Here is a 24,137-nt window from a genome sequence, read left to right as displayed (position 1 = left end):
GTGCACGATGTGTGTGATGTTTGCATGGCATGTGCATAGCATGTATGTGCTGTGTTTATTGCATGTGCATGGCGTGTGTGATGTTTGCATGGCACGTCCATGGCATGTCCATGGCTTGTATGTGCCACGTGCCTGGTGTGTATGTGCTGTGTGCATGGCATGTGCATGGCACATGTGATGGCTGCATGGCGTGTGCGTGGCATGTGCATGGCCCACGTGTAGCAGGGGCTCTCCAGCACGGACCCCTCCAGGCCCGCGGTGCCCGGTGGGAGCCAGCCCCGCCGGCAGCGCCGGGTCCATCTGCGCGTGGGATGGGGGGGCTCGGCCGTGTCCCCCGGGGTCCCCGGGCCAGGCGGTGCCGTGCGGCTCAGGGCTCCGGCCGGGGGCACGCGGGCGGCGGGGACGTGCGCCGGGCAGCCCCGGGTGCCCCTCCCGTCCGTGACCCCGCGCCCCCGCAGTCGGGGCTCTACGACGGGGATTTCTACGACGGCGGCTGGTGCGCGGGGCGCGAGGACACGGAGCAGTGGCTGGAGGTGGACGCCCGCCGCCTCACCAACTTCACCGGCGTCATCACGCAGGGGCTCAACTCCATCTGGACGTAAGGCGGTGGGCCCGGGGGGGCGCGCGGGGGGCCGGGACCCCCCTGACCCTCTCCCCGCGCAGGTACGACTGGGTGACGTCCTACAAGGTGCAGGTCAGCAACGACACGCACACGTGGGTGCCGTGCCGCAACGGCACCGAGGAGGCGGTAGGTGCCCACGGGGGCAGCGGCGGGGGGGGGGGGGTACCCCGGCACCCCCAGCCCACCCGGCTCCCCGAGCGGAGCAAGGGCATTGGGGATTAACCGTGCCGGTGGGATTAACCGCAGCGGTGGGATTAACCGCGCCAGTGGGGTTAACCATGGTGGTGGGGTTAACCATGCCGGTGGGATTAACCGTGGCGGTGGGGTTAACCGTGGCGGTGGGGTTAACCGTGGCGGTGGGGTTAACCGAAGCGGTGGGGTTAACCATGGTGGTGGGATTAACCGCACCAGTGGGATTAACCGTGGCGGTGGGATTAATTGCACCAGTGGGGTTAACTGTGCTGGTGGGGTTAACCATGGTGGTGGGATTAACCGCAGCGGTGGGGTTAACCGTGGCGGTGGGATTAACCGCAGCGGTGGGATTAACCATGGTGGTGGGGTTAACCGTGGCGGTGGGGTTAACCATGGTGGTGGGATTAACCGCACCAGTGGGATTAACTGTGGTGGTGGGATTAACCATGGTGGTGGAGTTAACCGTGGTGGTGGGATTAACCATGGTGGTGGGATTAACCGCAGCGGTGGGGTTAACCGTGGCGGTGGGATTAACCGCGGCGGTGGGGTTAACCGCAGCGGTGGGGTTAACCGTGGCGGTGGGATTAACCGCAGCGGTGGGGTTAACCGCGGCGGTGGGATTAACCGCGGCGGTGGGATTAACCGCAGCGGTGGGGTTAACCGTGGCGGTGGGATTAACCGCAGCGGTGGGGTTAACCGTGGCGGTGGGGTTAACCGTGGCGGTGGGATTAACCGCAGCGGTGGGGTTAACCGTGGCGGTGGGGTTAACCGTGGCGGTGGGATTAACCGCGGCGGTGGGGTTAACCGTGGCGGTGGGGTTAACCGCAGCGGTGGGGTTAACCGTGGCGGTGGGATTAACCGCAGCGGTGGGGTTAACCGTGGCGGTGGGATTAACCGCAGCGGTGGGGTTAACCGTGGCGGTGGGATTAACCGCAGCGGTGGGGTTAACCGCGCCGGCCGGCACAGGGCTGGGACGTGGCTGTGTTGCCTTTGGCCTCCCCACCCGTGAGCGGCCTCCAGCGCTTTCCCCCGTGGGCCGCGGCACAGAGGCTGCTTGTCCCCAGCCGCCGCCCCGGCCGCCTGCCAGGCCCCGCGGTGCACGCGTGTGAGCGCGGCGGGGGCACGCGCGGGTGCGGGCGTGCGAGGGCTGCACACGCGGGATCACGCGTGTGTGCCAGGGTGGAGGGGGGCATGCGAGCGCCCTGGCGTGTGCACGCGTGTGCGGGGAGGTGGGAGACGGGGGGCTGCCAGAGCCGGGCGCGCTGCTCCCACTTGAGCCCAGGCACCAGCGCTCAGGGTCCCTGTGCCGGGGTGGGTCCGGGGGCTTGGGGGTCCCTGCGCCAGGGCTGTGCCGGGGTGGGTCCGGGGGTTTGGGGGTCCCTGCGCCAGGGCTGTGCCGGGGTGGGTCCGGGGGTTTGGGGGTCCCTGCGCCAGGGCTGTGCCGGGGTGGGTCCGGGGGTTTGGGGGTCCCTGCGCCAGGGCTGTGCCGGGGTGGGTCCGGGGGTTTGGGGGTCCCTGCGCCAGGGCTGTGCCGGGGTGGGTCCGGGGGCTTGGGGGTCCCTGCGCCAGGGCTGTGCCGGGGTGGGTCCGGGGGCTTGGGGGTCCCTGCGCCAGGGCTGTGCCGGGGTGGGTCCGGGGGTTTGGGGGTCCCTGCGCCAGGGCTGTGCCGGGGTGGGTCCGGGGGTTTGGGGGTCCCTGCGCCAGGGCTGTGCCGGGGTGGGTCCGGGGGTTTGGGGGTCCCTGCGCCAGGGCTGTGCCGGGGTGGGTCCGGGGGTTTGGGGGTCCCTGCGCCAGGGCTGTGCCGGGGTGGGTCCGGGGGTTTGGGGGTCCCTGCGCCAGGGCTGTGCCGGGGTGGGTCCGGGGGTTTGGGGGTCCCTGCGCCAGGGCTGTGCCGGGGTGGGTCCGGGGGTTTGGGGGTCCCTGCGCCAGGGCTGTGCCGGGGTGGGTCCGGGGGCTTGGGGGTCCCTGCGCCAGGGCTGTGCCGGGGTGGGTCCGGGGGCTTGGGGGTCCCTGCGCCAGGGCTGTGCCGGGGTGGGTCCGGGGGTTTGGGGGTCCCTGCGCCAGGGCTGTGCCGGGGTGGGTCCGGGGGTTTGGGGGTCCCTGCGCCAGGGCTGTGCCGGGGTGGGTCCGGGGGTTTGGGGGTCCCTGCGCCAGGGCTGTGCCGGGGTGGGTCCGGGGGTTTGGGGGTCCCTGCGCCAGGGCTGTGCCGGGGTGGGTCCGGGGGCTTGGGGGTCCCTGCGCCAGGGCTGTGCCGGGGTGGGTCCGGGGGCTTGGGGGTCCCTGCGCCAGGGCTGTGCCGGGGTGGGTCCGGGGGTTTGGGGGTCCCTGCGCCAGGGCTGTGCCGGGGTGGGTCCGGGGGTTTGGGGGTCCCTGCGCCAGGGCTGTGCCGGGGTGGGTCCGGGGGTTTGGGGGTCTCTGCGCCAGGGCTGTGCCGGGGTGGGTTTAGGGGTCCCTGTGCCCAGGGTGGATTGGGGGGCTTGGGATCCTCTGTGCCAGTGCTGTGCCGCGATGGGTCTGGGGGTTCGGGTCCCTGTGCCAGGGGGAGTTTGGGGGTCCCTGTGCCAGAGCTGTGCACAGGGCAGGTTTGGGGGTCCCTGTGCTCGTACAGGTTTGGGGGTCTCCGTGCTGATTCCGGGGGCCCCGGCTGGGGACACTGTGGTGGGCTGGGGGCTCGGGGGGTCCCTGTGGCAGGGCTGTGCCAGGGTGGATTTGGGGGTCTCTGTGCTGATTCCTGGGGCCCGTGCTGGGGGCCCCCCCTCGGGGCGCTGGGGTGGTGGGTTGGGGGGCAGAGCAGCGCGGGTGCCCCCGGCCCCGCTGGGCTCTGGTTCGTGGGCGGTGCCGGGCTCGGTCCCCCCCTCCCCGCAGCCCGGGTCTGCCCCTCGGCGGGGCGGGAGGAACGGGGGGGCCGGGCCCGACGGGGCTGCGGTGCCTGTAACCCTTTGGGCCTCGGCGGGCAGCTCTGCTGCGGGCCCCATCCCCGCAGCCCCCCATCCCCATGACCCCATCCCACCATTCCCGTGACCCCCATGCCCACAGCCCCCATCCCCGCAGCCCCCCTGTTCCTGCAGCCCCCATCCCCACAGCCCCCCATCTCCATGACCCCATGCCCACAGCCCCCATCCCTGCAGCCCCCCATTCCCGTGACTCCATCCCACCATCCCCATGGTCCCCAACCCCTGCAGCCCCCATCCCTGCAGCCCCCATCCCCACAGCCCCCTATTCCCATGACACCCATGCCCACTACCCCATCCCCGCAGCCCCCATCCCCATGGCCCCGCAGCCCCCATCCCCATGGCCCCGCAGCCCCAGCCGCGTCCCCCCGCCCAGGGGCCGTGTCCGTGTCCCCCCAGGTGTTCCCCGGGAACAAGGACCCCGAGACCCCGGTGCTGAACCTGCTGCCCGTGCCGGCGGTGGGCCGCTACCTGCGCATCAACCCCCAGGCCTGGTTCCCCAACGGCACCATCTGCCTGCGGGCCGAGGTGCTGGGCTGCCCGCTGCCCGGTGGGTGCGGGGGGTCCCGGGGCGGGGGTCCGGGCTGTGCCCGCGTCCCCTGACCGTGTCCCCTCCGCGCCCACCCGGCTGCGCGCAGACCCCCACGGCGCCTACGCCCAGCACAGCCAGCCCCCGCCCACCGACAAGCTGGATTTCCGCCACCACAACTACAAGGAGATGAGAAAGGTGCCCACCCCGCGTCCCTGCTGCGGGGCGGGGGGGTCTCGGCACCCCCGCGGTGCCCCCGGACCCCACCCCAGCGCTGTTGCCCCCCTGCAGCTGATGAAGCGGGTGAACGAGGAGTGCCCCGACATCACCCGCGTCTACAGCATCGGGAAGAGCTACCTGGGCCTCAAGATGTACGTGATGGAGATCTCCGACAACCCCGGCCACCACGAAGTGGGTACGTGCCCCCCGGCGCAGGGCCGGGGCGGGGGCGGGATGGGGACACGGGGACGCCCAGGCTGGTGCGGGATGGGGACAGAGTCCCTGGGGACGCCGCGGCTGGCACGGGGCACAGGGGACCGGGGCAGCCGGGGTCCCCGCGGTCACCGCGCCGTGGCCGGCAGGCGAGCCGGAGTTCCGCTACGTGGCGGGGATGCACGGCAACGAGGTGCTGGGCCGGGAGCTGCTGCTCAACCTGATGGAGTACCTGTGCCGGGAGTTCCGGCTGGGCAACCCGCGCGTGGTGCAGCTGGTCACCGAGACCCGCATCCACCTCCTGCCCTCCATGAACCCCGACGGCTACGAGACCGCCTACAAGCTGGTAGGGCCGGGCTGCGCGGTGCCGGGGTGCCGCGCGGCGGCTGGGCGCGGGGCCGTGGCGGCGGGGCCATGGCGGTGACCCCGTCCCGCCGCAGGGCTCGGAGCTGTCGGGCTGGGCCATGGGCCGCTGGACCTACGAGGGCATCGACCTCAACCACAACTTCGCCGACCTCAACACGGCGCTGTGGGACGCCGAGGACAACGACCTGGTGCCCCACGAGTTCCCCAACCACTACATCCCCATCCCCGAGTACTACACCTTCGCCAACGCCACGGTGAGCCCGCCGCCTCGCCCCTGCGCCGCGCCCGCCCGCCGGGTGTCCCCCCCCGCGCCCCGAGGTGGGGGCGATGGGCGCCTCTCCCCGCCGCCGGCACGGGGTTCGCTGCGACGCCCCGGCGGTGACGCGGGGTCCCGGCAGGTGGCCCCCGAGACGCGGGCGGTGATCGACTGGATGCAGCGGTACCCCTTCGTGCTGAGCGCCAACCTGCACGGCGGGGAGCTGGTGGTCACCTACCCCTTCGACATGACGCGCACCTACTGGAAGGCGCAGGAGCTGACCCCCACCGCCGACGACGGGGTGTTCCGCTGGCTGGCCACCGTCTACGCCACCTCCAACCTGGCCATGGCCAGCGAGGAGCGGCGCCTCTGCCACTACGACGACTTCGCCCGCTTCGGAAACATCATCAACGGCGCCAACTGGCACACGGTGCCCGGCAGTGAGCGGGGGGCCGGGGCGGGGCGGGGGGGGGAGATCGGTGACTCCCCCCGTGGCAGCCCCCCGCCCCGACGCCCCCGCCTCGTCCCGCGCAGGCATGAACGACTTCAGCTACCTGCACACCAACTGCTTCGAGATCACGGTGGAGCTCTCGTGCGACAAGTTCCCGCACGCCTCCGAGCTGCCGGCCGAGTGGGAGAACAACCGGGAGTCCCTGCTGCTCTACATGGAGCAGGTCGGGACGGGGACCCCCGCCTGGGCCGGGGGGACGACACGCGGCGGGGTCCTGGGGGGGACACTGGGGGTCCCCAAAACGCTGGTGTGGTGGTATGGCCCGTACCACGCCTGTGCCGTGGATGCGCGCTGGGGTCTGGGCACACACAGCACCACGTGTGGCACATGCGTGTGTACACGCGTGTGCCTCCTCCGCGCCCGCCCCGCTGAGTCCCGCTGCGGCCGCAGGTGCACCGCGGGATCAAGGGGGTGGTTCGGGACAGCGACACGGAGCAGGGCATCGCCAACGCCATCATCTCGGTGGACGGCATCAACCACGACGTCCGGACGGGTACGGGGGGATGGGGACGGATTCGGGGGTGGGACTGCGGATTGCAGGGGGGGATGGGATGGGATGGGAGTAGGAATGGGGATGAGATGGAGATGGGAATGGGATGAGGCTGGGAATGGGGATGGGATAGGATGGGATGGGATGGAGATGGGAATGGGATGAGGCTGGGAATGGGGATGGGATGGGGGTGGGATGGGGATGGGAATGGGGATGGGGATGGGATGGGATGGGATGGGGATGGGATGGGATGGGGATGGAGATGGGAATGGGATGAGGCTGGGAATGGGGATGGGATGGGGTGGGGATGGGATGGGAATGGGGATGGGATGGGATGGGGATGAGGACAGGGATGGGAACAGGAAGAGGAACAGGGATGAGGATGAAGATGAGGGACGGGGCCGGGGGTCGGTGCGTGGCAGCCCCTGACCCCCACCCCGCTGCCGCAGCCTTCGACGGGGACTACTGGCGGCTGCTGAACCCGGGGGAGTACGAGGTGACAGCGCGGGCCGAGGGCTACGAGGCGGCCACCCAGCCGTGCCGCGTCACCTACGAGAACGTCCCCACGCCCTGCAGCTTCCGCCTGGCCCGCCTGCGGCGGCAGCGCCCGCGGGGGCGGCAGCCGGGGGCCGCCCGCCTGCCCCCCGACCTGCCGCTGCGGCTGCGGCGGCAACGCCTGCGCCGCCTGCGCGCCCACCGCCGCGCACCCTGAGCGGGGGGCCGCGGCCCGGGGCCGCGGGCTGGGGTCCGCGCCGGCGGCGGGACCGGGACGGCGCGGGGACCCGCGGGGGGTCGGATCCGGAGCGGGTGCTCCCGGCGTCGCCGCTGTGCGGGACGCTTCCCAGTAAAGATGGCTGTGCTGCCGCCGCGCCTGCTCCGGGCTCTGCGGGGAGGGGGACCACCCTGGGCTAGGGGAAGGGGGTCAGTGGGTGCGGGACCGGGCCCGATCCTGCCCCACGTCGCATCCCGGGAGTCGGTGGGGATGGGACGGGGCCCGATCCTGCCCCACGTCGCATCCCGGGGGTCGGTGGGAGCGGGATGGGGCCCGATCCTGCCCCACGTCGCATCCCGGGGGTCGGTGGGAGCGGGACGGGGCCCGATCCCGCGCCAGCTCGGACCGCTCCAGCAAGCCCCGCCTCTCACGCGGCCCCGCCCCTCGCGAGGCCCCGCCCACGCCCTTGCCCTGAAGGAACATGGCGCCTCCGCAGCCGGAGGCCCCGCCTCCGCGCTCTGGCTCCGCCCCCTGGCCCCGCCCCGGCCGCGCGCCCCGCCTGCCCCTTCCCCCGCGTGACCGGCTGCCCCGCCCGCCGGCGTCACCCCGTGCCATCCGCGGCTCCGCCCCGCGCCGGGCGCCTATTGGCTCTTGGCGGCGGGAGGGGCGTGGCCCCCTGGGGCGCGCTGGCCAATGGGCTGCGAGCGCTGTCGGCGTCAGGCGGGCGCTGAGCGGCGGCGTGGGTGCGGGCGGAGGGCGCGGGGGTGGAGCCGGGGGGCCCGCGGGGGGTGCGGGGGGGGCATGGGGGCATCGGGGGGCCCCGGGTGGGTGGTCTGTGGGGTGCGGGGCCGGGGGGCGCTGGGGGAGAGTCTAGGGTAGGGGGTGTGGCGGGTGCTGGGAGCACGGGGGCACTGGGGGGGTCTGGGGGGTGCTGGGAGCATGAGGGTCCAGAGTGGGGGGTGCAGGGGCCGGGGGGGCGCTGGAGGGTCCAGGGTGGGGGTCTGTGGGGTGCAGGGGCCGTGGGAGCACTGGGAGGGGTCCAGGGTGGGGGTCTGTGGGGTGCAGGGGCCGTGGGAGCACTGGGAGGGGTCCAGGGTGGGGGTCTGTGGGCTGCAGGGGCCATGAGGGCACTGGGAGGGTCCAGAGTGGGGGTCTGTGGGGTGTGGGGGCCATGAGGGCACTGGGAGGGTCCAGAGTGGGGGGTGCAGGGACCGGGAGGGCACTGGGAGGGTCCAGGGTGGGGGTCTGTGGGCTGCAGGGGCCATGAGGGCACTGGGAGGGTCCAGAGTCGGGGGTGCAGGGACCGGGGGGGCGCTGGAGGGGTCCAGGGTGGGGGTCTGTGGGGTGCAGGGACCGGGGGGGCGCTGGAGGGTCCAGGGTGGGAGTCTGTGGGCTGCAGGGGCCATGAGGGCACTGGGAGGGTCCAGGGTGGGGGTCTGTGGGGTGCTGGCAACACGGGGGCACTGGGGAGGTCCAGAGTGGGGGGTGCAGGGAGCATGGGGGTACTGAGGACCAGGGTGGGGGGGGTGCTGGGATCATGGAGAGGGGGTCTGGGGGTGCTGGGAGGGTCCCTGTGGGGACCCACGGGGTGCGAGGGGGGTGGGCCCGTGGGCGGGTGTGAGGGTGTCTCGTGGTGGTGGTGGTGGGGAAGGGTCCCGGGGGGATGGAGGGGGGCAGGGCAGGCCCGTGGGGGTCTGTGTGTGGGTTGGGGGGGTCCGTGGGGCTGAGCCCCCCGCCCCGCTCCCGCCCCAGCGCTCAGCATGGCGGAGTTCCGCATCCGGCCGTTCCGGCAGGAGGACGCCGAGGCGGTGCGCGAGGTCTTCGCCACCGGCATGAGCGAGTACGCGCCGGCGCTGTGCCTGCACGTGCTGCGGCAGCCCTGGGCGCTGCTGGCGCTGGGCTGCACCTTCTGCCTGCTGCTCGCCAGCGCCCGCTCCCTGCTGCTGCCGCTGCTGGCGCTGGCGCTGCTGCTGGCCCTGGCCCGGCACCTGCTGGGCTGCGCCTGGCGCGCCTACATCGACCGCTGCCTGGCCGACGACCTGCGGGACATCGCGGCCGCCTACGCCGACGGCGCCGGCGCGCGCTTCTGGGTGGCGGAGGCGGACGAGCGGGTGGTGGGCACGGCGGGCGTGCGGCCGGCCGAGGACGGCGCCGAGGGGGAGGCGGCCCTGAAGAGGATGGCGGTGCGGAAGGACTACCGCGGGCTGGGCATCGCCACGGCGCTGGGCCGCACCGCGCTGGACTTTGCGCGGCGGCGCGGCTACCGGGCCGTGGTGCTCAACACGCTGATGCTGCAGCACGAGGCCCGCGCTCTCTACGAGCGCCTGGGCTTCCGCCGCCACCGCCGCTACGTGCTGCCCACCGCCTACGGCCGCCTGGCCAACTGCACCGTCACCACCTACCGCTACGAGCTGGCGTGAGCCGCCTCGCGCGCCGCGCCCGGGCGCGAGGTCGAGGGGCGCAGGGGGAGCCTGTGCCCGGAGCACCCCCGCTGCTCTCGTCCGTGCCCGCCGGACGCCGCGCTGCCGCGGGGCGCTGGGGCCGCCCCGGCTCGTGCCCAGCCGCCGAGCTGCGCGGGCATCGCTTCTCAGGGAGCGCGGGGGGTAGGGACCCTCGTGCCGCGTGCGGCGGGGGTTCAGCCTGCCAGGAGGGGTTTCGGGGGGCTGCGGGGAGCGTGGAGACCCCCGGCTGCAAATAAAGCACCGTCCGCAGCGCGGGGCCGCGTCGTTCTTCCCACGCTGGCGCGGGGTCCGGGGCGGCCTCCCCAGCGGGATGATGGGGGTCACCAGCACCGCGAGGACCCCCGCGGGAAGGGTCCGGCACGGGGCTGGGGGGGACGGCACCGAGCTGGGCTCACGGGCGTCACCGCGACGTGACGCCCAGACCCCCCGTGCCGGCGGGGGTCCGGTGCGGAGCACTGCCTCCATTTGGCGGGATGGGGGTCCCGGGCAGTGGCGGGGGACGGGCTCTGCCCGTCCCCCGCCACTGCCCGGGCCCCCCATCCCCGCGCAGAGGCGACCCCTCCCCAATTCCCCCAGCCAAACCTGCGCGTGACCCCGTAACTTCCTCGCTTTATGGCAACGTCCCGGCATCGGCGGAAGCGTCGCTTCCCGTTCGGCGCCCGCGCTTGCTCCGTCCGCGAAGCCGCCATCTGTCAGCTGGCGTAAGGCCCGAGTTGGGGGGGGGGGTACAGCCCGCTGCTCTCACCAGAGACCCCCTCCCCAAATCTGCGTGGGAACCCCCTCCTGGTCTCCAAGGGGTGCGGAGCGCGGGGCTGAAGGGAGCCGGCGTGTTTTCCTCGGCAGCGGTGGGAGCCGCCGGCACAGGCCAGCGCCGGGGCTGCGGGAAGCAAAGGGCCCCCCCGCTTTGGGGGGGGTTGTCGGACCCCCAGCGTCCGGCGAGGGACCCCACCTATTTGCCCAGAGGCCCCCAGTTTGAGGAGCGGCAGAGCTGGTAGCAGCAGGTGAGGAGGGGGTCTGGGAATCTGCCGGGGGGGGGGCGGGGGGGGGCGCCGGGACCCCAGGGTGGGGGGACTGAGGCCACGCTCCCCCCTTAGCCCCCCGTAGCGAGGCCGGCGCGGACCCCCGCGGCATTCCGGGCAGCCCTTTCCCCAGGGCAGGGGGGTCATCCCCACGCGGGGTCCCCGTGGCTCAGCGCCCCCCCGCGAGCGCTGCCACCAACCCAGGGCGCGTCCCGAGCAGCCCCGGGGGGTTTCTGTGCCCGTCACCCCCCCGGCCCCCTCCCCGTGTCCCTTTGCCCTGCTCCCTCCACGGCACCGTGGGGCAAAGGACAGGGTCCCGGGGCGGCTGCCGGCCTCTGCCCGCGTTGTGTTCTGCCACAGCTCCCGGGGAGCCAGCCAGCCGCCGGTGAGTGCTGGGGCTGCTCGGGGAGCGGGGGGGCAGGGACCCCCGAATCCTCCCAGCCTTCCCTTTGGCCCCCCCCACCCCGCCGTGTCCTGCTCCCCTCTCCCGGGAGTCCCAGCCCAAACTCGCTCCCCACAGCCGGGATCCATCTCAGAGCCCCCACTGGGAAGCGGGGATGGGACAGGGGATGCTCGGGGGGTTCACGGGGTCCCCAAGGGGACAGAGAGGGGTGGGAGGGGGGGCAGGGCGAGGGGTCAGGGCAGGGACCCTGCCAGGGGCCGGGGTGCCCAAATGCCCACCCCAGGCCAGGCTGGTGCCCAGCCGGCGGGACCCAACGCGGCCGCACGCTGCTGCGGCAGCCATCCCGGCAGCGGGGCCCGGGGATGCCCGGGGGTCCCCGTCCGAGGGGGGCGCTGCCCTGACGCCCCCGTGCCGCGCCGCAGGTGCCGGCAGCCCATGGCGTCCTACCGCATCCGGCAGTACCGAGAGCAGGACTACGACGCCGTGCGGAGCCTCTTCGCCCACGGCATCTTGGAGCACATGCCGGCCTGCTACCGCCACATGCTGCGCTCGCCGCGCACGCAGCTGGAGCTGCTGGTCCTCTTCGCAGCGGTGCGGGTGGCCGTCGGCTCCTGGCTGCTGGGGCTGGGGGCCGTGGCGCTGGTGCTGGCGGCCATTTGGCCCCTGGCCCGCTCCCTGTACGTCGCCTACGTGCGGGAGGTGCTGAGCACCGACCTGCTCGACATCACCGCCAGCTACCTGCGGGCGCCCGACTCCTGCTTCTGGGTGGCGGAGGCCAAGGGCGCCGTGGTGGGCATGGTGGCCGTGGCACCGCCGCAGGATCCGGCCGAGCGAGGGACGGCCCTGGAGCTGAAGCGGATGTCGGTCAGCAAGGACTACCGCGGCCGGGGCGTCTCCAAAGCGCTCTGCGGCGAGGTGCTGCGCTTCGCCCGGGCGCGCGGCTACGGGGCGGTGGTGCTCTCCACCTCCATGGTGCAGGACGTGGCGCAGCGCCTCTACGAGGGCCAGGGCTTCAGGAAGGTGGGCGCCTTCAGCCCCTCGCTGCTCGGCGCCTTCCTCTGCTTCCAGATCTTCCACTACCGCTGCGACCTGCCCGGCGGCACCGCCGCCCCGCCACACTAGGCACCGCCGCGGCACCCCGACCCCAGCACGCCGGGCACCGCCACGGCACCCCAACCCCGGCCACGCCACACGGGGTACTGCCGCGGCACCCCAACCCCAGCACACCGGGCACCGCCGCGGCACCCCAACCCCAGCACACTGGGCACCACCATGGCACTCCAACCCTGGCCACGCCACACGAGGTACCACCGCGGCACCCCCAGCCCTGGCACCGCCACACGGGGTACCGCTGCGGCACCCCAACCCCGGCCACGCCACACGGGGTACTGCCGCAGCACCCCCGGCACCGCCACACGAGGTACTGCCGCAGCACCCCAACCCCAGCACACCGGGCAGTGTGGCGGCACCCCAACCCCAGCACACTGGGCACCGCCGCGGCACCCCAACCCTGGCCATGCCACACGAGGTACCGCTGCAGCACCCCAACCCCGGCCATGCCACACGAGGTACCACCGCGGCACCCCCAGCCCTGGCACCGCCACACGGGGTACCGCCGCAGCACCCCCGGCACCGCCACACGAGGTACTGCCGCAGCACCTCAACCCCAGCACACTGGGCACCGCCGCGGCACCCCAACCCCGGCCATGCCACACGAGGTACCGCTGCAGCACCCCAACCCCGGCCATGCCACACGAGGTACCGCCGCGGCACCCCAACCCCGGCACCACCATGGCGCTCGCCTGGGGTTGGCGGTGGGGGATGGAGGCTGCGCCTGGCCAGGCTGCCGGGGCCTTTCCTGGTTTTTTAGCTGCAATAAATAAATGAAGACCTGTGGGAAAGCCGTGTGCGAGGTGTATATGGGTACGCGTGTGCGTGCGCGCGTGTGTCTGTGCATTGCATGCTCGTGTGTGTGCACGTGGGTGTCCGTGCACACGTGTGCAAGTTTGCATGTGTCTGCACACGTGTCTGCACGTGCCCGCGCATGTCAGCCTGCCTGTGCCGCTGTGTGTGCCTGCACACGCCTGCCAGCCCCTCGGGACAGGGGACACTGTGGGGTGCAGGGGCACCCCTGGGGACGGGGGGACCAGGGACCCCGCGGGGTGCTGGGGGGGCCATTCCGGGCTGGGGGCAGGGGACACCCCGAGGACAGGGGACACCGTGGGGGACAGGGGCACCCCGGGGACAGGGGACACTGCGGGGGACAGGGGCACCCCTGGGGACAGGGGACACCGTGGGGGACAGGGGCACCCCGGGAACAGGGGACACTGCGGGGGACAGGTGCGTCCCTGGTGTTCCCAGGGCAGGACGGACCCCCGTGCTGGGGACAGGGGGACCAGGGACCCCGCGGGGTGCTGGGGGGGCCATTCCGGGGTGGGGGCAGGGGACACCCCGGGGACAGGGGACCCCAGGGCCTGGGAAGGAGCGGGAGGGAGGGGGCATGCCCTCACTTAAGATGGCGGCGACGCCGGCCCCGCCGTGCCCTCAGTGAAGATGGCGGCGTTTCCCTTCCCCACCTCCTCCTCCCCGTGCCCTCACTCAAGATGGCGGCGGCCGAACCGGCGTCGGGCAGGGCGGGGCGGGACAGGGCGGGCGGAAGCGCAGGCGGAGGCCGCGGCGGCGGCAGCTCCGGGCCGGTTGCGGCCCGTGCCCGCACCATGGACTGCTACACGGCCAACTGGAACCCGCTGGGCGAGGAGGCCTTCTACCGGTGAGGGGCGGCGGCCCGGGCCCGCTACCGCCCGAAGGCGGCCGCTGCCCGCCCCTGGGGCCGGCCAGGGGGCTGCTCGGGGGGTCTCAGGGCTGGTAGTGGGCCTTGGGGCTGGCTGGGGGGTCCCGGAGCTGGTCAGGGGGTCCCGGAGCTGGTCAGGGGGTCCCAGGGCAGCCGTGGGCCTTGGGGCTGGCTGGGGGGTCCCGGAGCTGGTCAGGGGGTCCCGGGACAGCCGTGGGCCTTGGGGCTGGCTGGGGTTCCCAGAGCTGGTCAGGGGGTCCCAGAGCTGGTCAGGGTGTCCCGGGACAGCCGTGGGCCTTGGGGCTGGCTGGGGGGTCCCAGAGCTGGTCAGGGGGTCCCAGGGCAGCCGTGGGCCTTGGGGCTGGCTGGGGGTTCCCAGAGCTGGTCAGGGGGTCCCGGGATGGTCATGGACCTTGAGACTGGTCAGGAGATCCCAGAACTGGTCAGGGGGTCCCAGAGCTGGTCAGGGGGTCCCAGGGCAGCCGTGGGCCTTGGGGCTGGCTGGGGGTCCCAGAGCTGGTCAGGGGGTCCCGGGACAGCCGTGGGCCTTGGGGCTGGTCAGGGGGTGCCGGAACTGGTCAGGGGGTCCCGGAGCTGGTCAGGGGTTCCCGGGACAGCCGTGGGCCTTGGGGCTGGCTGGGGGGTCCCAGAGCTGGTCAGGGGGTCTCGGGATGGTCATGGACCTTGAGACTGGTCAGGAGATCCCAGAACTGGTCCGGGGGTCCCGGAGTTGGTCAGGGGGTCCCGGGACAGCCGTGGGCCTTGGGGCTGGCTGGGGGTCCCGGAGCTGGTCAGGGGGTCCCAGAGCTGGTCAGGGGGTCCCAGGACAGCCGTGGGCCTTGGGGCTGGCTGGGGGTCCCGGAGCTGGTCAGGGGGTCCCGGGATGGTCATGGACTTTGAGACTGGTCAGGGGATCCCAGAACTGGTCCGGGGGTCCCAATGCTGGTCAGGGGGTCCCGGGACAGCCGTGGGCCTTGGGGCTGGCTGGGGGTCCCGGAGCTGGTCAGGGGGTCCCGGAGCTGGTCAGGGGGTCCCAGGGCAGCCGTGGGCCTTGGGGCTGGTCAGGGGGTGCCGGAGCTGGTCAGGGGGTCCCAGAGCTGGTCAGGGGGTCCCAGGGCAGCCGTGGGCCTTGGGGCTGGCTGGGGGTCCCCGGCCTGGGGGGGGGATAGGCACCTAGTCCCCAGCCCTCACTCTGCTGCCCGTCCGTCTGTCCGTCTGTCCATCACCTGCAGGAGGTTCGAGCTGTACGCCATGGAGTGGGGCCTGAGGGACGACCTGCGCGACTGCCTGCTGGCGGCCGCCCCGTACGGGGGGCCCATAGGTAGGGCTGGGCCCCGGCCCCCCAGGAGGACCCTGCGCTGCGGCAGGACCCCCCCGGGCACGTGGGACGGGGGCTGCCCCTGACCCCCCGCGGCGACGGCAGAGGGGCCGCGGCTCAGACGCGCTGTCCCACCCCGCCGCAGCTCTGCTGAAGAACAACACCCGCAAGGAGAAATCCCCCAGCGCCCGCCCGCTGCTGGAGATCTACTCGGCCTCGGGGCTCCTCCTGGCCAGCGTCCCGGTGAGCTGCCCCGCGTCGGCCGCCCCCTTAACCTGCGCCCTGGCCGCTCCTCAAAGGCGGCAGGGAGCTTGCCGCAGGACACCGCAGGCCGTGGCTCTCTGCGCCTCGCGGCGATAAGCCCAGGGCGGGGGGTCCGTGTCGCCCCAAAGGCTGGGTTACGGCCTGGGGGTGCCGGTGGATCGCGGGGCTGCGGGGCTGGCGGTCGTCTCTGCCTGCGCCGCTCGCCTGCGTGTCCCTGGGAGGCTGCTCTGGTCTGTGTGGGGAAGCAGGGTGCTGCCGCGTGTCCTTGGCACCCTCGGCTCTCGGAGCGATGGCTCCATGCAGCCCCCGCAGCCCCCGAAGGCTTTGGAGAAGCCGCTTGGAAGCGGTGGTGTGCGTGAGGGGGGAGCTGCAGGGAGAGGGAGGCCGCCCAGCCCTGGGAGAAGGGGACGCGTGGGGATGGGAGCCGTGGCGTTGGCACTGCAGGAGCATCCTCCCTTCCACGCTGTCCAGGGCTGGGGCGGACGCGGGGCGGTGAGGGCACGGAGGGACAGGGAAAGCTGCTGCAACCGCAGGGCCCCACAGAGCCAGGGGCATCAGAGCTGCGGACACCCAACCGTGGCCGTTGGCTTTGCGTACGTCTCCTGGAGGGACGTCTGTGGGGCTGGGCCGGCCGGGAGGCGAGCGGCCCCACGGCGCGCTCAGGCGTCTCCCGCCCGCAGTGGAAGAGCGGGCAGCTGGTGCAGCTGGGCTGGACGGCCAGCGAGGACCTGCTGTGCATCCAGGAGGACGGCACCGTTCTCATCTACAACCTCTTCTGCGAGTTCAAGCGCCACTTCAGCATGGGCAACGTGAGTGGGGCGCGACGGGGAGCCGGAGACACCCGGGTTGGGTTGGTGTGACGGGGAACGGAGCCTTGCGAGGCCCCCGAGCGCTCTCCCGGCCCCGCGGGGCACAGCAGGGAGCCTGCGGCACCGGCGCAGCCCTCTCTGCGGTGCAGGAGGTGCTGCAAAACCGCGTGCTGGAGGCGAAGGTCTTCCACACGGAGTACGGCACCGGCGTGGCCATCCTCACCGGCGCGCACCGCTTCTCCCTGACCACCAACATCGACGACCTGAAGCTGCGCAGGATGCCCGAGGTTCCCGGTGCGTCCCCTCCCTGCTGCCCGCCGCTCCGGCCGGCCGCGGGGGCTGACGCCGATGCCTGGCAGGTCTGCAGAAGCCGCCCTCGTGCTGGGCCGTGCTGTCCCAGGACAGAGTCACCATCATCCTGCTGGCGGCCGGGCAGGACCTCTACCTGCTGGACAACACCTCCTGCTCCGTGGTGGTGAGCGAGCTGCGGCGGGCGTCTGTGGGGCGGTCTGTGCCCCCCACGCTGCCCGGCAGGTCCCTCCCCTGTCCCGCGGGATGCTCCCCACCCTGCGCTGCCTGGCAGGTCCCTCCCCTGTCCCGCGGGATGCTCCCCACCCTGCGCTGCCTGGCAGGTCCCTCCCCTGTCCCGCGGGATGCTCCCCACCCTGCGCTGCCTGGCAGGTCCCTCCCGTGTCCCGTGGACAGATTGTGCAGCGGGGCTGCCTGGCCCCGTCCTGGCCAGGGCAAAGGGGTGAGGGCTGAGCGCGTGCAGGGTGGGAAGGGACGCCTTGCTCTGATCAGTGCTCAGCCCCTTACACAGCGCGGGTGCTGGCGCGCAGCGTGTCCGTGTCCCCGGAGCGTGCCCCCCAAGTGTGACTCTGTCGCTGTCCCAGACCCCCCCGGGCATGAGCCCCTCCGCCGGCGCCTACCTGCAGATGGCCGTGTCCTTCAACTACCGCTGCCTGGCGCTCTTCACCGACACCGGCTACATCTGGATGGGGCTGGCCACGCTGAAGGTGAGCGGCTCGCTCCCCGCCGCGTCCCGGGGCGTTGGGGTGTCAGCCCAGCCCTCCCCTCCCTCTCTGGCAGGCGGACCCGGGCTGGAGACGGGGCTGGGCGCTCCCGTGGGACCCGCTCCTGGTGCAGCGCCCGCGATTCCGGGGCCCAGCGTGGCCTGGGCTGTGCTGTTCACCTCCCGGCACCTCCCCTCGGCACAGGGCCCCAGCGCCGTGCCCCTGACCCCCCTGTCTCCCGCTGCAGGAGAAGCTCTGCGAGTTCAACAGCAGCATCCGCTCTCCGCCCAAGCAGATGGTTTGGTGAGTGGTGTCCCTGCCGGCCCGCTCTGCCCCGGGCCGTGCCCACCCACGCCCCTCCAGTACCCTGAGCCTTTGCCGGGGTCCGCTCGGCTCTGCGCCCGCCCCGCTGCCTCCCTGGGACCAGTGGGACGCTCTGGCGTCCGCGTTCAGGTGCGGGGGCTGCTGCGGGGCCAGGGTTCAGCGGGGCGGGGGGTCTCCGACAGGTGCATGCGTCCCCGCAGCCGGCAGCGTGCCGTGGTGGTGGCCTGGGACCGGCAGCTGATGGTGGTGGGGAACTCCACGGAGTGCATCCAGTATCCTTTGGGGAAGGGGCCGGTGTCGTTTGCGAAGGCCAGCCCAACCTGCGGGCCTCGCAGGGCTCTCCCTGGCCACCCTGCTGCTGCAGCCACTAAAGCCCCCGGGCCAGGAGCGCCGGCCCTGCCGAGGTCCGGTCCCGATTCCCCAGCGCTGCAGCGGGTGGGGGGATTCCCGTCCCTCCCGCGTCCCGATCCTGCACCCCGCTGCTTCTCCAGGGAAAGGGGGGTCGCCAGCCACAGCCGCACGGGGACGGGCTCCACGTCGCTCCGCGGTGTCACTGGGGCTGGGCTGCGCCCCGAGCCGCTCTCTTCCCGCGAGCCCTTAGCGGGGAGCGCAGGTTCGTCCTGGATGAGGACTCCTACCTGGTCCCCGAGCTGGACGGGGTCCGCATCTTGTCCCGCACCTCCCACGAGTTCCTGCACGAGATCCCAGGTGAGATGGCGCCGGGGGCCGAGGCTGAGGCCAGTGACTTTGTGGGTGGGGGTCCAGCCTGCCCCGCTCTTTTGGGAGGCGTGGGGAGCCCCTCTGCGTAGAGCCGTGCCCGGAGCCCCAGCAGCCGCCGGTGCAGGGCTCCCTGCCATTCCCTCGCCGGCCCTGGGCTCCCTCCTGCGCCGCACCGCACCGGTTCTGATCTCCTTCGCCAGCTCTGCCAAGCCCCCGTGTCGCGAGCACTGGGAGAGCGGCCCCGAGCCGTCCGTCGCCGCGGCTCCGCCCGGGTCCTCAGGCTGGCGGCAGCCGTGCTCCCGCAGCGCCGACGGACGGGGCTGGCACGGGCTCCCCTGGGCTCCAGGGCTGCGGGGGGGATGGTGGAGGAGCGGGCTGCAGGGGGTGCAGGTGATGCTCCTGGGCTGGGGCGGCCTCTCACGTGGTTTTGGTTTGTTTTTTGCCCCATCTGTGCAGAGGCCAGCCAGGAGATCTTCAAGATCGCCTCCATGGCGCCGGGCGCGCTGCTGCTGGAGGCCCAGAAGGAGTACGAGGTACGGCCCGCTGCCCCGCTGCGCGTCCTGCCTGCCCCGACGGGGCTGGGCTGGCTCCGGCGCAAACGGCCGCCAGCGTTATCCCGCGGGGCGGGAAGGGGAAGATTCCGGAGGTCCCTGCTGGGACGAGGGCTGCTGTGCCCTCACAGGGGTGCTGGGGTTCCCCCCGGCCGGTGATCGCCCCACGGGCCGTGTTTCCCCGCAGAAGGAGAGCCAGAAGGCGGACGAGTACCTGCGGGAGATCAAGGACCAGAAGCTGCTCACGGAGGCGGTGAGCCAGTGCATCGAGGCAGCTGGCTACGAGCACGAGCCCGACACGCAGAAGTCGCTGCTGAGGGTGAGCGAGGCGCAGGGGGGCTTTGCTGCGGCTGCAGGCGTCTCCCTGCCGGCTCGCGGTGGTGCCGCCGCCGGCACAGCCCCAGCGCCGCGTGCCCCTTCCCGCAGGCCGCCTCCTTCGGCAAGTGCTTCATCGACAAGTTCCCCCCGGAGAGCTTCGTGCGCATGTGCCAGGACCTGCGCGTGCTCAACGCCATCCGCGACTACCAGATCGGCATCCCCCTCACCTTCACCCAGTATCCTCCGCGGGACGGTGCGCGCGTGGGGACCCTGGGGCCGGGGGCAGGGTCTGGCCCAGCCCCCGGGGCTCTGGGCCTTGCTGGGGTGGCCACCTCATAGTGGGAAGGAGCTGCGGAGCCGCTTGGCTACCAGCCCCGTGGGGTCTGAGCACCAGCTGTGCCCCAGGCCGCACGGCAGGGGTCTGTAGCTGAGACCTCTGCGCTCATCACAGCTCAGGGCTGGCCTGTGGTGCTTGCAGAGCCGCGCTGGCCCTGCGGCTGTACGTGCCCGGGTGCCAGGCAGGGATGCTGCCAGGAGCGGGGTGCCCAGCACTCGTGGCCTGCGCTCCGTGGGGTTTTGGGGTCCCGGATGTCCCTTGACTGCCCCGCAGATACAAGCGGCTCACCATCGAGGTCCTGCTGGACAGGTACGGGTCCCAGCGAGCGGGCTGCGACAGCCCGGGCCGAGGCAGTGTCCGGCTGCGCTGCAGTCCCCCTCCCCACGGTCCCCGTTCCCCCTTGCGGGGGCTGAGCACTCGGGGTCCCCCGCGAGGCCGGCTGAGCCGCTCGGACCCGTGTGGGGCCGCGCTGCTGACCCCCGCGTGCCACGCCAGGCTGGTCCTGCGGCGCCTCTACCCCCTGGCCATCAGGATCTGCGAGTACCTGCGCCTCTCGGAGATCCAGGGCGTCAGCCGCATCCTGGCCCACTGGGCCTGCTACAAGGTGAGAAGGGGGCTTGGAGGGCTCTGCCCGCCCGGGGCCGTGCGGGGACCTCTCCGCTCGCGCCCTTCCAGGTGCAGCAGAAGGACAAGTCCGATGAGGAGGTGGCCCACGCCATCAACCAGAAGCTGGGTGACACGCCGGGCATCTCCTACTCCGAGATCGCCGCCCGCGCTTACGACTGCGGCAGGACGGAGCTGGCCATCAAGGTCTCTCGGCTGGGGCCGTGGCGGGGCGGTGGGCACGCGTGGCGGCCGCGCGCTGACGGCCCCTCTGCCGCCTGCAGCTGCTGGAGTATGAGCCGCGCTCCGGGGAGCAGGTCCCGCTGCTGCTGAAGATGAAGCGGAGCAAGCTGGCCCTCAGCAAAGCCATCGAGAGCGGGGACACGGACCTGGGTGAGGGGCAGGGCAGGGGAGGGACCCTGCGGGACCCTGGTGCGCGGGGCTCTGCTCAGCTTCCGGGCAGCAAACCTCCCTGGGGAGGGATCTGGGGTCTGCGGGGGCCCGGTTGTCACTTTGTGCCGTGTGGAGTGAGGGGGGCAGGAGGTGCCTGAGCCCTGCGGGGCAGCACGGGGCTCTGCAGGATCCCACCCCCCCCAACCGCGCTGTCCGCCCCAGTCTACACCGTGGTGCTGCACCTGAAGAACGAGCTGAATCGCGGCACCTTCTTCATGACGCTGCAGAACCAGCCGGTGGCCCTCAGCCTGTACCGCCAGGTAGGGGTGTCCCTGGGGGCCAGCGTGGCGGGACGGGCGCAGCGCCCCGTCCCCCGGTGCCCTAACCCCCTCCCATCGCTCCCCAGTTCTGCAAGCACCAGGAGCGGGAGACGCTGAAGGACCTGTACAACCAGGACGATAATCACCAGGAGCTCGGCAACTTCCACGTGCACTCCAGCTACTCGGAGAAGGTCTGTGCCCGGTGGCGGGAGGAGCGGGGAGGACGGGCTGGTGGGCGCCGGGGAGGTCAGGATCCCACCCAGGGCTTGGCAGGGCCCAGCCCCCTGCCCGGCTCCGGGGCTCCAAAGCCAGGCATTGCAGAGCCGGAGCTTCGCTTTGGCCGTGGCTCGGCACCAGAACCCCTCCTGCCCCTCCTGGGGGGCTCTCGGGGTTCTGCCCTGTCCCCGTCTGTGCTGGCAGGGGCTGAAGCGGCCATGCTCTGCCCCCAGCGCATCGAAGGGCGAGTGGGAGCGCTGCAGAGCGCCCTGGACGAGTACTACAAAGCCAAGAACGAGTTTGCCGCCAAGGTTAGCGCGGCCGGGGCCGCGGAGGTGCTATGGGGCGTTGCCGGTGGGCACAGGGGCTCTGCGGCTGGGCCACCTCCGCGTGATGCGGCACTGCAGGTCCCCCTGCCCCGCTCCATCGCTTGCTGGGGCAGGGACCCTCCGCGCCCCTGGGCTGGGATGGGGACCCCGGAGCTGTGGCTTTGCTCCCCAGGCCACAGAGGACCAGATCAAGCTGCTGCGGCTCCAGCGGCACCTCCAGGAGGACTTCGACAAGCCCTACCTCGACCTCTCGCTGCACGACACCGTCTCCAACCTCATCCTGGACGGCCACCACAAGCGCGCCGAGCAGCTCTACCGGGAGTTCAGGATCCCCGACAAGAGGTCGGTCCCGGGGCGGCTCGGCGCAGGGCATATGAGTGGCATCCAGGGGATCAGGCCCAGCCCGCACGGGTTCACGAAAGGCAGGTCGTGCTTGACCAACCTCGTTTCCTTTAACGATTGGGTGAGCAGACTGGTGGATGAGGGAAAGGCTGTTGGTGTGGTCTACCTGCACTTCAGCAAGGCCTTTGACACGGCCTCTCACAGTATTCTGCTAGGGAAGCTGGCTGCCTGTGGACTGGGTAGGTATACCCTTCTTTGGATAAAGAATTGGCTAGGGGGCCGTGCCCAGCGGGTGGTGGTTAATGGAGTCACGTCCGGCTGGCAGCCTGTTACAAGTGGTGTCCCCCAGGGGTCGGTACTTGGGCCCATCTTGTTCAATATCTTTATTGATGACCTAGACGAGGTGATTGAGTGTACCCTCAGTAAGTTTGCAGATGACACCAAGTTGGGTGGCGGTGTTGATCTGCCTGAGGGTAGGGAGGCCCTTCAGAGGGATCTGGATAGGCTGGATCGCTGGGCTGAGCTGAATGGCATGAGGTTCAACAAGGCCAAGTGTCGGGTCCTGCACTTTGGCCACAACAACCCCATGCAGCGCTATAGGCTCGGAGCTGAGTGGCTGGAGGACTGTGAAGAGGAAAGGGACCTGGGGGTGTTGGTTGATGCTCAGCTGAACATGAGCCGACAGTGTGCCCAGGTGGCCAAGAGGGCCAACGGCGTCCTGGCCTGCATTAGAAATAGTGTGGCCAGCAGGAGCAGGGAGGTAATCATCCCCCTGTATTCGGCACTGGTGAGGCCGCACCTCGAGTACTGTGTTCAGTTTTGGGCCCCTCACTACAAGAAAGACATTGAAGCCCTGGAACGTGTCCAGAGAAGGGCAACAAAGCTGGTGGGGGGTCTGGAGCACAAGTCTTATGAGGAGCGGCTGAGAGAGTTGGGATTGTTTAGTCTGGAGAAGAGGAGGCTCAGGGGAGACCTCATTGCACGCTATAGCTTCCTGAAGGCAGGTTGTGATGAGCGGGGGTTTGGCCTCTTCGCCCAGGCAACAAGCAGGACCCGAGGAAATGGCCACAAGTTGTACCAGAGGAGGTTTAGATTGGACTTGAGGAAAAACTTTTTCTCCCAAAGAGCGGTCAGGCACTGGAACGGCCTGCCCAGGGAGGTGGGGGAGTCTCCATCCCTGGCAGTGTTCAGGAGGCGGCTTGATGAGGAGCTACAGGATATGGTTTAGTAGCTGTGGCAGCAATGGTAGTGGGAAGAGGGTTGGACTAGATGATCTTACAGCTGCCATCCAACCATGCCATTCTATGATTCTATGAGGGGCCGTGCTGTGGGGCTGGGGCCGGGGGGCTGCAGGGTGCCGGCAGCTGGGGGAGCGTCCTCACCTGCGTCCCCAGGTACTGGTGGCTGAAGATCAGCGCCCTGGCCACCCGCGGGGACTGGGAGGAGATGGAGAAGTTCTCCAAGAGCAAGAAGTCGCCCATCGGGTACCTGGTAAGGGTTCCCTGCTGGAGGGGGGGCAGCCCTGCCCCAAGGGTGGCTGTGGGGCTGGGCCACACCGTGGGGCAGTCTGGCCTGGGGCCAGGGCTGCAGCTGGGGGCCAGGAGAGAGAGCAGCCAGCCCCTCACCCTCCCACCCCGCTCCTCTCCTCTCCAGCCCTTCGTGGAGATCTCTGTGAAGCACCACAACCGCTACGAGGCCAAGAAGTACGCGCCCCGCGTCACCCCCGAGCAGCGTGTCAAGGCCTTCGTCCTGGTGGGGTGCGTCGGCTCGGGGAGCGTGGGGGCGGTGGGGGGTGCGTGGGGTGCGGTGGGAGCCTGTGGGAGCAGCCAGTTACTTCTACAGCGTGCCTGGGGGCCTGGGGGGCTCAGGGAAAGCCAGGGGCGGAGGAGACCCCCAGGAGGAGGTGGGCAGCGTTGGGGCATCTGAGCTTTGGCCTCTACAGCCAGTGGGGGCTGCAGGGGGGTGGGGCTGCGGCCCCCCTCCCAGCTCCCCCGCTCTGCCGCAGGGACCTGGACCAGGCGGCCGACGCCGCCATCGAGCACAAGAACGAGACGGAGATGAACTTCGTCCTGTCCAAGTGCGCCGCCAGCACCGACGCCGCCGTGGCCGAGAAGCTGAACCGCGCTCGCGCCCAGCTGCTGAAGAAGTGAGCCCCCGCGCTGGGGGGCCCTGCCCCGGCCCCCCGCCCGCCCTGCGCTTCTGGGGGCCTCCAGCCCCCCGTCCTCTCCCTGGGGCCACTCTGGGCGTCTCAGCCGCAGCCCCCCACGCCTCCCCCGTGCTGGGGGACGGGGGCAGGGGCGCAGAAGGGGCCCTGTGCCCCGGCAGCGTCCCACGGCGGGGGCGAGGCCGCGGTCTTCCTCAGCGGCGGCAGCGGGCCCCCTGGTGCCGGCCGCGCTGGGGGCAGGGCTGCCCCCCCGCCGTGGGCCCCTCTCTCGATGTTCAATAAAGCGGAGAGCTCGCTGTCCCGTCTCGCGTGGGGGCTCCGGGGGGCGCCGGGGGGCGCCGGCCCCGGGCAGGGTTACGGGGCGACTGGGGGGCTCGGGG

At 71.8% G+C, this 24,137-nt stretch overlaps 3 protein-coding genes and 1 pseudogene across 7 annotated transcripts; all 4 read left to right on the top strand.

The window, feature by feature from the left end:
• The first annotated feature begins 311 nt into the window (after positions 1–311).
• LOC147601079 (putative carboxypeptidase X1) lies at positions 312–7,213 on the top strand. The gene is made up of 11 exons (XM_086747693.1): positions 312–598; positions 664–748; positions 4,165–4,315; positions 4,404–4,492; positions 4,586–4,709; positions 4,876–5,072; positions 5,167–5,346; positions 5,491–5,788; positions 5,883–6,022; positions 6,250–6,352; positions 6,799–7,213. The coding sequence occupies exons 1-11, from the start codon at positions 312–314 to the stop codon at positions 7,059–7,061; spliced, it is 1,917 nt and encodes a 638-aa protein (XP_086603819.1). The 3' UTR covers positions 7,062–7,213.
• A 538-nt stretch (positions 7,214–7,751) lies between these two features.
• LOC147601078 (putative N-acetyltransferase camello pseudogene) lies at positions 7,752–9,774 on the top strand (annotated as a pseudogene). Its single transcript, XR_015258451.1, has 2 exons — positions 7,752–7,804; positions 8,814–9,774. The product of XR_015258451.1 is annotated as a putative N-acetyltransferase camello pseudogene (transcript).
• Positions 9,775–10,129: 355 nt separating this feature from the next.
• On the top strand, positions 10,130–12,732 carry LOC147601077 (N-acetyltransferase family 8 member 3-like). Of its 4 annotated transcripts, none has more exons than XM_086747005.1 (4): positions 10,130–10,524; positions 11,368–12,249; positions 12,366–12,473; positions 12,704–12,732. In XM_086747005.1, exon 2 carries the CDS (start codon positions 11,381–11,383, stop codon positions 12,065–12,067), a length of 687 nt encoding a protein of 228 aa, XP_086603131.1. In that variant the 5' UTR covers positions 10,130–10,524; positions 11,368–11,380; the 3' UTR covers positions 12,068–12,249; positions 12,366–12,473; positions 12,704–12,732. The 4 variants fall into 4 exon arrangements, with proteins under 4 accessions (XP_086603131.1, XP_086603129.1, XP_086603130.1 ...); XM_086747003.1 differs by having other exon boundaries at positions 12,590–12,726; XM_086747004.1 differs by lacking the exon at positions 12,366–12,473 and having other exon boundaries at positions 12,590–12,726.
• An 871-nt stretch (positions 12,733–13,603) lies between these two features.
• VPS16 (VPS16 core subunit of CORVET and HOPS complexes) lies at positions 13,604–24,007 on the top strand. Its single transcript, XM_086746983.1, has 24 exons — positions 13,604–13,715; positions 14,969–15,057; positions 15,200–15,297; positions 15,999–16,127; positions 16,277–16,421; positions 16,487–16,602; positions 17,021–17,143; positions 17,388–17,443; positions 17,647–17,736; positions 18,078–18,172; positions 18,641–18,717; positions 18,923–19,054; positions 19,162–19,289; positions 19,664–19,699; positions 19,886–19,994; positions 20,066–20,200; positions 20,278–20,386; positions 20,609–20,706; positions 20,793–20,897; positions 21,156–21,233; positions 21,424–21,593; positions 22,988–23,084; positions 23,247–23,350; positions 23,599–24,007. Exons 1-24 carry the CDS (start codon positions 13,663–13,665, stop codon positions 23,741–23,743), a joined length of 2,517 nt encoding a protein of 838 aa, XP_086603109.1. The 5' UTR covers positions 13,604–13,662; the 3' UTR covers positions 23,744–24,007.
• Positions 24,008–24,137: the final 130 nt, after the last annotated feature.

The sequence above is a fragment of the Chlamydotis macqueenii genome, chromosome 4, assembly GCF_036417535.1.
Source record: "Chlamydotis macqueenii isolate bChlMac1 chromosome 4, bChlMac1.mat, whole genome shotgun sequence".
NCBI classification, from domain to species: Eukaryota; Metazoa; Chordata; class Aves; order Otidiformes; family Otididae; genus Chlamydotis; species Chlamydotis macqueenii.
Note: the sequence above shows the minus strand (reverse complement) of the source record. Positions and strands in the feature narration are given on the sequence as shown.